Source organism: Tiliqua scincoides, chromosome 1, assembly GCF_035046505.1.
Source record: "Tiliqua scincoides isolate rTilSci1 chromosome 1, rTilSci1.hap2, whole genome shotgun sequence".
NCBI classification, from domain to species: Eukaryota; Metazoa; Chordata; class Lepidosauria; order Squamata; family Scincidae; genus Tiliqua; species Tiliqua scincoides.
The window spans coordinates 308,357,433-308,371,348 of NC_089821.1; the positions used below are offsets into that span (position 1 = coordinate 308,357,433).

At 41.9% G+C, this 13,916-nt stretch overlaps 1 protein-coding gene across 3 annotated transcripts in view; it reads left to right on the forward strand.

Moving 5' to 3' along the window:
• The window catches only part of KTN1 (kinectin 1), a 131,093-nt gene that overhangs the window by 92,494 nt on the left and 24,683 nt on the right, over positions 1-13,916 (forward strand). For 2 of the 3 annotated variants that reach the window (XM_066629788.1, XM_066629780.1), the window contains 9 exons: positions 604-641; positions 2,989-3,079; positions 3,177-3,245; positions 5,319-5,356; positions 6,096-6,186; positions 6,273-6,341; positions 7,855-7,892; positions 9,265-9,355; positions 11,773-11,859. In XM_066629788.1, coding sequence (XP_066485885.1) covers positions 604-641; positions 2,989-3,079; positions 3,177-3,245; positions 5,319-5,356; positions 6,096-6,186; positions 6,273-6,341; positions 7,855-7,892; positions 9,265-9,355; positions 11,773-11,859 — 612 coding nt within the window. The remainder of the gene's footprint in view (positions 1-603; positions 642-2,988; positions 3,080-3,176; positions 3,246-5,318; positions 5,357-6,095; positions 6,187-6,272; positions 6,342-7,854; positions 7,893-9,264; positions 9,356-11,772; positions 11,860-13,916) is intronic. The other variant, XM_066629795.1, reaches the window with a different exon arrangement.

Sequence of the window (13,916 nt, forward strand, 5' to 3'; positions counted from 1 at the left end):
TCAGAATGCCAGATGTAGGGGAGAGCACCAGGACGAGGTCTCTTGTTATCTGGTGTGCTCCCTGGGGCATTTGGTGGGCCGCTGTGAGATACAGGAAGCTGGACTAGATGGGCCTATGGCCTGATCCAGTGGGGCTGTTCTTATGTTCTTATGTTCTTATGTTCTTATGTTAGAGATTCCAGGAATTCAGCCTTGTTCTTCAGAGTTTTGAGACCCCCTTCCAAGCTGTCCCAGGCTTTGATAATCCTTGAATTATAAATTTTAAGTTTGTGCCTCATTTTCTCTCTCTTTTTTTGGGGGGGAGGGGGGAAGCAACTAAAATAAGAACTCTATTCATTTAAGAAATTGCATAAAGAGGAAGCTTGGGGAAAAATAATTGAATATAGAAGGGAGAGAATATTATGTTTTGACCCTCAACAGAACCCCTTCAATTACGCCTAGAATTTCAATTTTTCTCTAAGGAATTATTTACCCCACCTAATTTTACAGTAAATTATTGCTTATTTTGTTGTCTTCATGCTTATCTGTTTTTTTGGTGTTGTGCCTCTTTGCAGAGTAACTATATATTCTCAAGTAACTGTATATTCCATGCTCTTTCTGTAGATATCCATTGCACAAGAAGTCAAAGATCTTCAGAACTTGTAAGTATAGTTGCTAATTTGAAACTATCTGATTTCCAGCCACCCTTGTTTACTGGATAACATTTTGTTTTTATAATAAACTGGCTTCTTCTAAAGGGTTGAAGTCTTTTCTTCAGGGGCTGTTGGGGATGTTCTTCTTGTATGATCTAGCACAGAGGTGTCAAACCTAAGGCCCTGGGGCTAAATGCGACCCGCGGAAACTTTTTATCTGGCCCTTAGGTTCTCAGCTACTGAGCAGTGCTGAGGCGTTACTGCTGAAAGGGCAGCCCACGTGAAAATTGGGCTCTCCCGTATCTTGAAATATGATCAAGATTTGCATATTTTCTCTTTGTCATTTGCAGCTAAAGAGTTCCTAAGTGAGAAAAAGTGCTTATTTTTGGTTATGGCCTGTTTAATGACATCACTTCCTGCCTAATGACATCACTTCTGACCCTCAGAAGGCATCATGAATACTATTTGGCCCTTGCTATGAAATGAGTTTGACACCCCTGATCTAGAATTTAAGAAGTCCTTAACCTTCCTTCAGCCTTTCTAACTGGATTATGCATTTGGACCCAATTCAAGGTTGATAACCTTGATAACAACAGAAAAATCTTTTGGATAACTTTGGAGTTCTGAGTTCAAACTAAAGAAAAGATATCATTTCCTGTAGTAAGGAACGCTAGCACTTGGGTGTGAAAGATTTGGAATGTTTGTGATCCCGAATGGGCACACTGTTAGTTCGGATTTTGGAGAAGCAAACCACAGACAGGAGAATTCAGAGGACTTCTGACAAAAGTAAACGTTTACTCATTTGCAAACGGGACCCCCACACACACAGGTGGAGGACCCCGAAGAGTTACAATGATGCTGGTTTTATAGGGCATTCTAGATAGGGGAGGGGTACAAGAGCACACGAAGAGAGAAAAGCATCCATGGGAAGAATAACAGACAAACAGGCAGGAAAACAACATTTGGCATTTGTTATCAGTTCAGGATGTTGATTGAGAAGGGCAATTCAATGCGCATTGACAATTTGTACAGAGGATCTGGTACTCTATCACATCCGTTTACCCTAACCCTTTTGATCCTTATTTGTTTATTGCCATTGTTTATTGCTTTCTGTTCACCCTTGGGGTCCATACTAGGTTTCTTGCAGCCAGCTTGTTTTGAACAAGGGTCAGAGAGGGGCTTTTAGTCAGAGAAGGACCTTGTGGGTATTTCAATATTGTGAGCTGGGCATTTTGGGGACATTTGCATTCAGATTAAGCAGTGGGATCTAGAACTTTACCTTTCTGAAGCAAATAGAATTTGCATTTGAGTCTTAGTTAAGTGACTCCACTGCTTATGATAGAGATGAAACTGGTGCTTCTAAATAAAGTTAAGTAAGGAGTCTTAGTATTTATTTTCTAATAGTATTAATCTTAGGGCTTTCCATGCTGATGCTCCCAGGTTTGGTCTTTTGATATATCTGGGTAAAAGTTTTTAGATTCCAGAAAGCCCTCCCTCTAAGATTTTTAAATTCCACTACCTGTTGGAATAGATAGTGCTGCACTAGCTGGATTAAAAGCACAACACATAATGTTCAATTCTGTCAAAAAGCTGAAGAATAAACCTTCACTTCCCTCTTCAGAACAGGAGTGTGACCCTGAACTGGAAGAGGGAGGCTGTCTGGTGGATAAGAGATTTGAGCATCAAGAATTCCGTTCTGTATAAAATACTTTGTCCCCTTTGTTGCGCTGCTACTGTGCTCTCTCATTCTGTCTGTCTATAATCTTTTATGCTATAGATAGCTAGTCTCACCTTGATTTATGGCAAAAACATACAGAGCAGTGGTTGTCCATGTTAAAAATTCTTTCTAGAATCAAACCACCAGTGCAGCAAGGCAACAATGCATTCAACTGAGGATCAGTAATGTGCAGTGGTGAGCCTTGAATTTGTGTGCTTCCCCCACCCTTTGACTACATATGCACATGTGGGCGCACACATACAAAAGAGGAGGAGATTAGAAGCTTCCATTTGTTTTGTGTCAAGCCATAGTTTGCTGCTTAGTCCATGCTTGACAGACTATACCTTCAGCCATAATTCTGGTGTGAGAACAAACTGTAGTTTGCACATGCAGATGAAGTGTTGGGCTGTGGCTGACTGCAAACTGGAAACAGAAGTGTCTAAGCCTCTTGTGTGCAAGGGAAGTGTGCAAGGGAAGGGAGAAGTGCAGGCATAAGCCCAAAACGTGCCATGTTTCGGAGGATTGCAGCACACCAGCAGTTCTTGCCATGCCTTCAGTTTAATATGACTAGATGGCTTAGGATCTTTTATCCCCTCAAGATTAATGAGCCTTTTTTCTCTTTTGTGTCTCATCTTGCAGATTGAAGGGCAAGGAGGACCAGGTGAGAAGTATGGAGGTGTTGCTGAAAGAGAAGGAGGGAGAGATTGCAAAGAAAGGAGAGTGCTTGCAGGTAAAGACTTGTGAGGTACTGAAGCTTGTTTGACCCTCATAGGAGTGCAGAACTTGTTTGGTCTGATGCTTCTGTGTGTGTTTTTTTGTCACTCCAGAATCAGGAGGACACACTGCAGTGCTTGAAGAACAAGATCAAAGAGCTCGAGGAACTGAATTCTCAACAGGTGGGGAAAGGTGCTTTTCTTTGTATTCATGTGACTTTCAAAAGTTGCTTAAATTATGGGTTAATCTTTTGTTTGCTCTGTTTTAGTAACACCCCCCCCCCCAAAGGTCATGTTATAGAAGGCAAATCTCCATATAGATGGGAAAGACTTTTTTGGGATGCCAAAAAAGGAAATTGGGAGGAAAACTGAATTGGGGCTACTGATTTTAGCTGGAAAGTTCTTAGTTCAGATCTCTGTTCAGCCGTGAAGTAACTAAGTGGTCATTTATTTTACCACATTTTAGAACCCCTCTCTCCCCAGAGTTTGGGATAATGATGGTGCAGAGAGAGTCAGCCCACTTTATCCTCACAGCAGTCCTGTGTAGTTGTTGGTGTACTAGAAGACTGTTTTTGAGGAGTTAGACTGTTACAATTTGTCCTTTTCTATTCAGATCTGTGAGGCCTGCAGCTATTGCTAATTCACAGTTTGCCTGCTCATTTAGCAAGGTCTGGGAGCTGCAGGCCTGTCGTATACAAAGGGGGGTCTGGGTGCTTAGGGTTCTTGGTTTCCGAACCCTAAAGCCCTCAAGACCCCTTGCCCAGTACTGCCACCACCCTGTACGTGCCAGTGCCTCAGTCCAGGGACACTGAGATCCTCTAGGCTTAATTCTATCCCTTGCAGGCACTGAGCTCTTTCTCCAATTAAAGCCTCAGTCCTTAAGTTGCTAGACCTCAATGAGCACTTGGTAGCTTGCTGAACGGCTAGGCAGGATTCTGAACCTTTGTTCCCAACAGACAATGAAACAACTTAGTAAAAGGTATTTTAGTTTTTTAAGTACATAAGGTTACACACTCTACAATAAGGCAGCAAATGCTAGAGGCATAAGCATCTAGGAAACATATCAGCAATGAAACAATAAAGTTAGCTGGCTATCTCTATTAATACCTATCTCTCACCTGGGTCAGTTACTCTTGTAGATCTCTTAGCTCCAGGGCTACCTATGGGGCCAGGTGCCCATGATGGACAATGGAGCTCACACATGTGCAGGATGTTGCACCCAAAACTCTGTTCAAGCAGGAACACCCACACACCCCCTGGGCATTCATTATTATACTTCTTATGCTAATAGTACTGAGGTGACTTCATACTTAATAGACTGTCCAATCAGAACCCTTGAGGAACAGACCCTTCTCCAAATTGGCTAGGTTGCTAACCCCTCATAGTTCTTACCCCTCCCAACTGGAGATTCACAGCTGCACTCAATCACCCTTGATAAGGCACCTCTTTGTCTGCTAAGGTGCTAAACATTCAAATTGGTTGTAATTCTTGTTATCTGTCCTTCCTGGCCAGCAAAGGAGAGATAACAAATCCTTTTGTTTATTTACTCACATTCCTGCAGCTGGGAACTGCTAGCAACTTCTCAGTTACACTGTCTTAGTTTGGTTCAGGCTTCACATGCTAACCTAGGCCTAACATGTACTTATTCATGACAAGGCCAAACAGTTTTTTAAGCATAGAGCTGTGCTTACATGATTTACCACATAGTTGAGATAGTCCCAGATGGGGGAGATCTGACTGTGAGACAGTTATAACCTTTTTTGAATTGGAGGCTATTTTAGCAGCTTACCTGAGAGTAGTTATATAAGGCTCAGAACTGCCCCCACCCTTTGGATTTCACTGGTGGATAAGGACTGTGCAGTTGTGTTCTGGAACCTGCCCCATTAGAGTCTGTCTGCTTCCACCAGCCCTGTTAGCAGAAGAGACATTGTTATAAACTTTCTTCACTTAATGCATCTCCTGTATACCAATAAATCTTACTCTTCCTAACATTTATTGTGGTCTGGCACTCCTTACTTATCCTCTGAACCTGTGAAAAGCAGTGTCTGGCTAGACCAGCCTCTGGAATTCAGAACACATCCTGTGAATAATATTGTACCTGCACTGGCTTAATTTTAAAATGCAGGCTCCTTATTAACTGGTTAGGAAACTGGGAGTTTTAATTTTTTTTTCAACCATGCAGATTCTAATGTACATGTGATTTTCCATGTAGCTTGTTTTGACTATAGTGAGAGCAAAATGTATCTTCTCTGTTAGGTTTCTTCTGTTTCATTGAATAAGGAACTTGAGGCACTGTAAGTAAACAAACTGGAGCTCCCCCTGCTCTTATTTCATCTTTCCTTGACCTTTGCATACCAGCTCTCCCATGTTGAGATGGGGTTGGGGGGCGGGCGGAGATTCTGATGGTGATTCAGACGTCACACAGAGCCATGGGTTATTTTCATTATATTTTGAGAAGGAGGAGAAAGTTGGATGCTTTCACAGAGGGACCTTAAAAGTATCAGAAAACTTTCAGGAGGCTGCAGACTAACTAGTGATGAATGGGCAATGCCTTTTCTTCAAGTGTTGCTGGTGCTGCCACCTGTAGAGATGGTGGTATTTTTCACTAAGGGTGGGTGAGTTGTCCAGACCCCCCCCCCCTTTTTTGGTCACTTTGGTGGAATTTCCCCACAGAAATGACAGGAGTGCTGCTCCATTTTCACCAACAAAATTGTATTCAGAACTTTGACTCCCATTTGTTTAACAATATCAATAACAGACCCCCCAGCCGCCCCTCTCCCCCCAAAAAAAAATTTGGTTGCTGCATCTGAGAATAGCTGGGAGAAACCCTGGAGTAGATTTTTTGATTGAGAAGGACAGTTAACATTTCTGGTACTTCTGAACGTACTGTTCTTTAGTTATAAGTATGTGTCCATCCTCCAGAACCACTATTTCTCACTTGGCTTTAGTTGGTGTGTCTTGGGGATTCTAGCAAAATTAAACCTACATGCTTGACGTTTGCTCATATAAGAAGTGTGCTTGCTGCATCCACAGATTGAAGGTGAAGCAAGAGGAAGTACAGAAGGTGGAAACTTTATTAGATGAGAGGGGCAAAGAATTTGCTCACCAAAGGAAGGAGTTTCAGGTACTGGCATAATGTTGCCTTGGGAGAAAAGGGCCAGTTGTTATGAATTGGGCTGCCAGGTCTCAATGCACCACCTTTTCTTACAGGCTGTTCAGGAGGAGAATCGGTTATTAAGAGCACAGGTTCAGGAAATAAAGCAAGAGAATGGTGAACAGGTATTTCTGCTGTTTGTGTATGTGTGTGTGTGTTGGGGAGAGGGGTTTCCTGGGGCAGGGTGAATCTGTCCTGCATTAGATGTCCATGTTGCAACGATTTTGGTTGCAATGCTTAAGAGGCAAGATTTGCCTCCCATCTGAATGATCTCACTGGCTGCTTCCTCTGTTCTAAGAGGGGAGAAAAGAAAATGTCCTTGTCCCATTTCTTGGTAGGTTCAGAGGTAAGTGGGGGGCTTGCCTTGTTTTATTGCTTGCCCAGCTGCAGGTGACATGTGATCTTTTTGTTCTCCTTGCAGCCATGAATTTGTGGGGTGAGAAGTTAGTTGCTTGCTTAGGTAACTTTTGTGCTAGAGGAGTGCTAGAGAAATTTTTAGCACAACTGTTGTGCTAGAGGCCCTTTCTGACTTTTCTTGCTTAACCATGTTCCACTGCAGCATCTTCAGAGAGAAGCTTCAGAAAGCTTCTTGTGCTTATAAGCTGGTGAATAGGTGGTGGTGAATAGGTGGTGAATAGGTCAGTGTTGAACTGACCAATCAAAACAAATGTTGATCTGGTGGGATTGGGGTAAGATGCAAGAAGTGGTGAAATGAGTTCTTCAAGATCATAGGATGGGCATCTTTCCAGAACTGGTGTCTTGGGGTCTAGCAAGTCATTACATGGGAGCACCTTCATTTGAATCTGCCACATTTTTTTCTGTCTCAGAATCACCCACTGGGTCCTGTGGGGTTTCTGACCTTTGACTCAGTGTAGATTCCTCAACGTAAATGTCACCCCTGCCCCAAAGCTGCTGTTGGCCATGGCAAGGGAAACCTAAGGACCAAAATGTGCTTGTAAGTTTTGGCTCTGTGCCTCTGTGGCTAATTTTTTTGGGGGGGGGAGGAGGGAGGGGGATGGAATTTGGATTGGAATTGTCATGCAAGGGCAAATATTTAGTTCCTCCTACTGACTCAATCCAAATCCTCCTCTCCCAACCCAGCTGGTTTATGAGATGGAGAAAAATGTGGGGTATTTGTTGTATCTAGTTGGGATCCTGGCAAATTCAGATTTTCTTGTTTGAGTGTTTAATGGGAAGAAATTTAAGTTCTGACTGCTACTATCTTTAACTAGGACTGAGTTATGCATTCTGAGGTCTTCTCTTACACACAGCTATCATGATTGTGAAAGCAAGTTAGGAATACTATGTCAATATGAATAAATAGCTGCATTAATTCAGTAATGCTTCCAACAATACCATTAGGTGGAGCAATGCTATTATACCCATATTTCAGATGGACAGAAGTTGGGGGAGAGTTGAAGCTATAATAAAGTAGTTTACCTGAAGCTACCCAGAGAGTTTATGACTTGCAGCTCATGAGAGCAGGCTCTGAATTACTACACAAAACCAGCTTGCATGAAGCGGTGAGCCACCTTCAGATGCAGCAGTGCAAAGCAACATGTTTAATATTGATAAAACATAGAAGATTTTTGCTGGTCTCCTGTCTTCAGCTCAGACGGTTATGCTAATCTCTTTCAGGAATCCTTGGCCATCCGGAATGAACAACTGCTGCAGCTGTAAGTATTTGCAACTTGAGCCAAATTGGAAATCAACTCCCCCAATACATTTCTGTTTGTAGAATAATTGTATTCTTGAGCCATAGTTTAGTGGTGGATCAGATGCTTATCTCACAAAAGATCCCAGGTTGAGCACCAAAAATGCGATAGTAAAGGATCAGAAATACCCTAATCTGAACCCCTGAAGATTTGGCAGATTGATGTGTACAGTGCAGTGGTGTATCTGTTATTGCTTTGCAAGCAGGTTGGAGTTTGTAGAAGATGGACATTGGAAGCATTCTGTACTTTTAGAGGATAAGTATGGGAAACTGGAGTGTTGAGAGAGTTAGGACAGACAGAAGAAAATACTTCTTTACCCAGCGTGTAATTAGTTTGTGGAACTCTTTGCCACAGGAAGTAGTGATGGCATCTTGCCTGGATACCTTTAAGAGGGGATTGGACAAATTTCTGGAGGAAAAGTTCATTACGGGTTATAAGTCATAGTAGGTATGTGCAAGCTCTTGGTTTTAGAGGCAGGCTGCCTCTGCCAGATGCAGGGGAGGGCACCAGAACGCAGATTGAGTCTGTTGTCTTGTGTGCTCACTGGGGCATTTGGTGGGCCACTGTGAGATACAGGAAGCTGGACTAGTTGGGCCTTTGGCCTGATCCAGCAGGGCTCTTCTTATGTTCTAATGTAAGCATAGTCATCAGTCATGTAATCCATTGCAATGAGAATTGCTCAGGAATACTTGTTCTTAAAAATACATGCTCAGGCTCTCTTACAGCCTCAGGCTGTCTACAGGTCTACGTAACAGCAAAACAAACCACTGAATTTTGTTACTGACTCATTCTGATGCTGTGCGGTGTGCACACTCAGGTGTCCTCCTGCACATGGAAAAGTTTTATGCTTACGGAGTTTTATGCTTACGGAGGAGGAGTTTTATGGCTTGCACCAGTATTTCATGAGATGTTAAAACAAATCCTAATGTGTTCTTCTGCTTTCCAAAGTGTAAGAGTTGCCACTGCAGCATTGGGTGCATTTTTATGCTTCTAAGAACATAAAAACCATCCTGCAAGATCAGCTCAGCAGCACATCTAACTTGTACTGTTGAGCATCCTGCTCCCATAGTGGTTGATTAGATATCTCTTGGAAAACCATAATCAGGTCTTGAAGGAAATTGTCCTCCTCCAGTATGCTTCCCTTCCCCCCCACCCATGGTACTTTGAGATACACTACTTCTGAACATGCAGAATTCTGTATAGTCACCATAATTACATTGTGTGTATGCCATGAAAAGAAAGAGGGAGAGTGGGGAGGTATCTTTTTTTGACATGGGACTGACTTCTGTGTGGAGGGATTTCTACAAGCTTGTAACTGTCTTGTACTTTCCAGCATAACTGGGAAAGACAGAGAAATCACCAGTCTTCAGAAGGAGTTGGGCACCTTGAAACATGCAGTAGAGCAGCAGAGGCAAAAGAACAATGTAAGTAACTGTTTCCAGAATTATGTTTGGGGAAATTGTCTGTGCACAAGACACTGAGCCAATTTTGGGCTTAACCAAGCTGTTGCTGCTGGAGGCTCTGTCTTCCCAACTCCCATAAGAGCAGCCTGACACTTTTGGTAATCTGAGGCAGATTCAGCCTGTTGCTTCTATATGATAAGAGGTTCTATGAAAGATCACACTAAGTACATCAGGTGTTAGTCAGACTATTGCCTTGTTGAGGAAAGATAGTATGAAGTTGGTACTTGTCTTCTCCCCTTCCCCAATCAAATGAAACTTTTTGAGAACTATATTAACCTTTTATACCTGCAGAGTCCATATTTACTTAAAATTTCCCAGTTCAAACTGGGCAATCTGGAAGGGAAAAGATGTAGCTACTTTAGAGTAGCTAGAATTCATTTAGGGAGTTCTGTAATGAGAACTTTATTCTAAAAATGAGAAGCTTAACACAGCCCTCAAAACCAAAGAGCAGCCTCTGTGTCACTAGGGCCATTTCTGCCCTGCAATTCATTGAGTTTCTGTTTGGAGCTGAGGTTGGGTCACAGTGTCTATTTTGCATTTGTATCTGAAGTTCTGCTTTGTCTGTGCTTTTCTGTAGCATTTGAAAACCATGATTAGGATTCTGCTGCTGTACTTGCAGATGGGGATGCCCCTCTTTTCCAAGAAGCATCATGCTAGTATTCTGTGATGTTTATCGTCTAAGAGGCGGAGTGCTACCCTCACATAATTGCCAAATTGTGGACCTGGCTAGTGTCAGGTTCAAATTTAGCCTCTGTTTTTCAGCCTCAGTTTCCCCCACCTCCATCTGCAGTATGGTAATACTGTCCTAACCTTACAGAGAGAATAGGTTAGTGCAATTGCAAATAGGAAGAATAAATAAGTGGGAACAGCATCACACTCTGTGTTATAGCATTTTAGGTAATGTGCTTTTTTAATAGGGTGACCAGTGTCATAAAGAACACAGTACAAAATCCATTCACCAATAAAACAGTCTAGAAGATTTGCCCCACTTCACACTAATAAGTTTCCTTTTTGCAAGTAAAATGTACCCAAAAAGATTTCTAGAGGTGGTCAGTGAATGTCAGTAATACAAGCCAACACAACCCACCAAGCTGAATATTGCCCATCTGCCCAACAGCCACTCTGTCCTCACAGGCGAAGGTTTATTGAGCACCTGATGAACCAAGTAACCTGTGTCTCCATTGGACCTGATGGGTTGTGAGCTCATCGGTCCTGGTGTAATTCAGACTTGCACAAGTAAAGCTAGTTGTGGAGGCAGGGCCCCAGGAAAATTAATATTGGCAGCATTAATTCTTGTTTTGTGACTGGGGACGCATTTGGGAAAGGAAAGGAATAGAACTAGAGGCAATTACATAAAAGTGGTTGTGAGCAAGTAAAGCTCATTATATTACAATGGTGTAGGGAAGGATGGTTGAGAACTGCTAGTTCTAGTTGTTCCTCCTGGCCCAGTGAATGTAGGGTGCATTTACACTGATCTTGGCATTGTCAACCACTGGCACTTTGGTAAGAAGGTTAATGTAGGAAACAGCTTTACTCCCAGGTACACCTTGGCCCACCAATTCTAATATTGTCTGCTTCAGTTGCCAGAGACTCTTCAGTGTCTCTCTTAGCTCTGCTGCCTGAATTTATCTCATAACTGGGCTGCTGGGGATTGAATCTGGACCCTTTGTTGGTTGGCAACCTTCAGTCTCGAAAGACTATGGTGTAAGCCTACAGCACCTGGTATTCCCAGGCGGTCTCCCATCCAAGTACTAACCAGGCCTGACCCTGCTTAGCTTCTGAGGATCAGACAAGATCGGGCATGTGCAGGGTAACAGTTGCTGCCTTTAGCTGTATGCAGATTCTCTTCTGCCACTGAGCTTATAGCACTTCTCTAAGCTGGTGACTAACTCTGAGAACAACTGCTTGAGATGCTCTTCTACCCCAGTGTGAATGAACACTGAATTGTCCCCTGAAGCGATTATTGTTGTTATCTTCTGGATTATCCAACTGACTAAACATTCCTAAAACTTGGTGGTTTGGTTATCTGGTTCAGTGTATGAATGTGTTCGTGTGGTGATCACTTTTTTGAAAACTTCTCCTTTTCTTTCTCACAAGTGCAGTCAAAGTGTGGGGTTCCTGGTTGCAATGTCACTATAGCTCTCAAGACAGCAGTAGATGGGGGCAGGGGAAGCAATTAGCAATTTTGCTTTTGGAACTTTCCATACAAACACTTTTTTTTTAACATCGCATATGGTGTTTAGCTAGTGTACCTCATCTTAAATGAGCATTTTGCAGTAACCTGCGCTTAAATGCAACGCTCACTCGCTCTCTGAAGTGAAAGCAGAAACCGTTTGATTATTGGCTGAACTGAAACCATTCTTTCTAAAAATGATTAGGACCTTCGGGAGAAAAACTGGAAAGCAATGGAAGCATTGGCCTCAACTGAAAAATTGCTGCAGGACAAAGTGAACAAGACTGCCAAGGTTGTAAAACTAACTGCTAGAAAACAATGCATTAAACTAGAAGTGATTCAGCAGTCGCCTCTTAGAATCAAATGGAAGCATTTAGCTTTTACTGCAATTTTAAATACACTTCTTTCTGAATGCTCTTTCTCATTGTACTTATCACCTCTGCTTGCACCTGTCATCTTGAAACTTCTCAGTTTTTTTTTTCTTTGATTTGTGAGCATGCTGGCTTCTTTGGTTTTGCTTCATCAGTTGGTAGAGCTGTAGGGCTTTGTTTTCTCTTTGCAAAGGTGAAACTGTCATGGCCAGCCTCTTGTTGACCTTCCAGGACCTTCCCTTGTTTTGTGTCCATACCCTGTCAAGGACTGCCCATAGGTTTAAGAAATGAGTGCCGCCTCCATGTTTTTGAGGGAAGTGTGAAGTTAAACAAGGAAATTAAACACACAGGGCATTCTCCAGCCATATTAGGTAGGGCTGTTGTACCCTTAAATCTTTAAAGCACACTTAAATCAATTTTATTTTCAAAATTTATATGCCACTGAGAAATTTCTAGCTTCAGAACAGCTATTAAAATACTGAAAGGCCTGATCAAATAAGAAAGCACTGGAAGGACAACAAATTTGGTATCTGGCAAGCCTCTCTGCAAAGGCTTTAGTCACTTGATGAAATGTGCTATGAGTAAATCAACTAATATTATTTTTAATGGTTCAATAACTAATCAATGTTCTATTCTTTTGTGGTTTTGAAGAAAGCCATGCTTATTTTTAGCAAGACCTTCCCTCTTTATGTGTGAATGTGAGAAGGGGGAAATGCTTTTCTTAAGGTGGTGCCCACTAGTTACAGTTTAAGTGTATTTAAATTTCCCAAAATTGTCAGACTAATCAGGGAGACCTTAGTTGTCAGTTTAAAAGGTTTAAAGGCTGTTTTAAATCCTATTTTATCTCAATGAAATCAATAGAACTTAGGTCGGCTGATCGTATGCTTCCTAGTAGTGTCCCTAACTGAATGTTTCTGGCTCACTTTTTATACTGGTCAGAATCAGTTTGCTACATCCATATTCTCTTTTCTGTATCTCAGATATGTCCTGGGTATTCCCCAAGTTAACAATTTCAGTAGATTATAAAAATGAGACAGATTTGTCAATTGACATTAATGACAAATGTAATTAGAAGTCATGGATTTAACCTACAAGGAAGATGTAGTATTTGGTGTAACCTTTTTGTTTATTTCTGCTTCTTTCAGGGTATCTCCCCTTCTTTTGGGAGGCTCAGTGTGATTTTTTTCCTCAACCAAACCATTTACTTGATAGATATTCCACCATTTACCAAACATTACTTAAAAATCCGTATTTTCAAGGACAGAGCTAATGGTTATCCTTTATGCTCAAACTGCCTGAAGAATGAATTTGAATACTATGAAGTAAATTTGAAAGGAATATGAGAGCCTTTCAGGAGCAGAATAAACTGTTGAGATTGTACAGAGTCCCATCTTTAAAAAATTTTCAAGAAAAGACTCAACAGGAATTTTCTGAGATCTTAGGATGCTTTAGGGCCTAGGATATGAATATAGAAGAGGAGATGGAACTAGCTACCTCTTTCTTTGAGGTCTTCTGGACTCTGCAATTTTTGACCAAATATTTACTGTATGTACAATTCTTCTTGATAAGCCTAGGAAATCATATCCAGCTAGCTGTTGGTTGCATCAGGCTCTCATGGGGTGAGGTATATGTAATTAAATAAAAGTCTTAGTTTATACTGGCTTTTGCCTTTTCCCTGAACTTGAGAAGTCTAGACTCTAGAGATTTTCAATCTTTTTTGTCTCACAGCACACAGACAAGGTACTAAAATTGTCAAGGCACACGATCAGTTTTTTGACAATTGACAAGGCACAGCATGCTGTTGGTGGAGGACCCATATCCTCCAATGGCCCTACTAATAAATGACCCTCCCCAAAATCCTGTGGCACACCTGTAGACCATTTGCGGCCATACCAGTGTGCCACGGCACGGTGGTTGAAAATGGCTGCTCTGTAGCATTTATTTGCTGGAATAACTATGGCAAAAACATTGCCCAGCT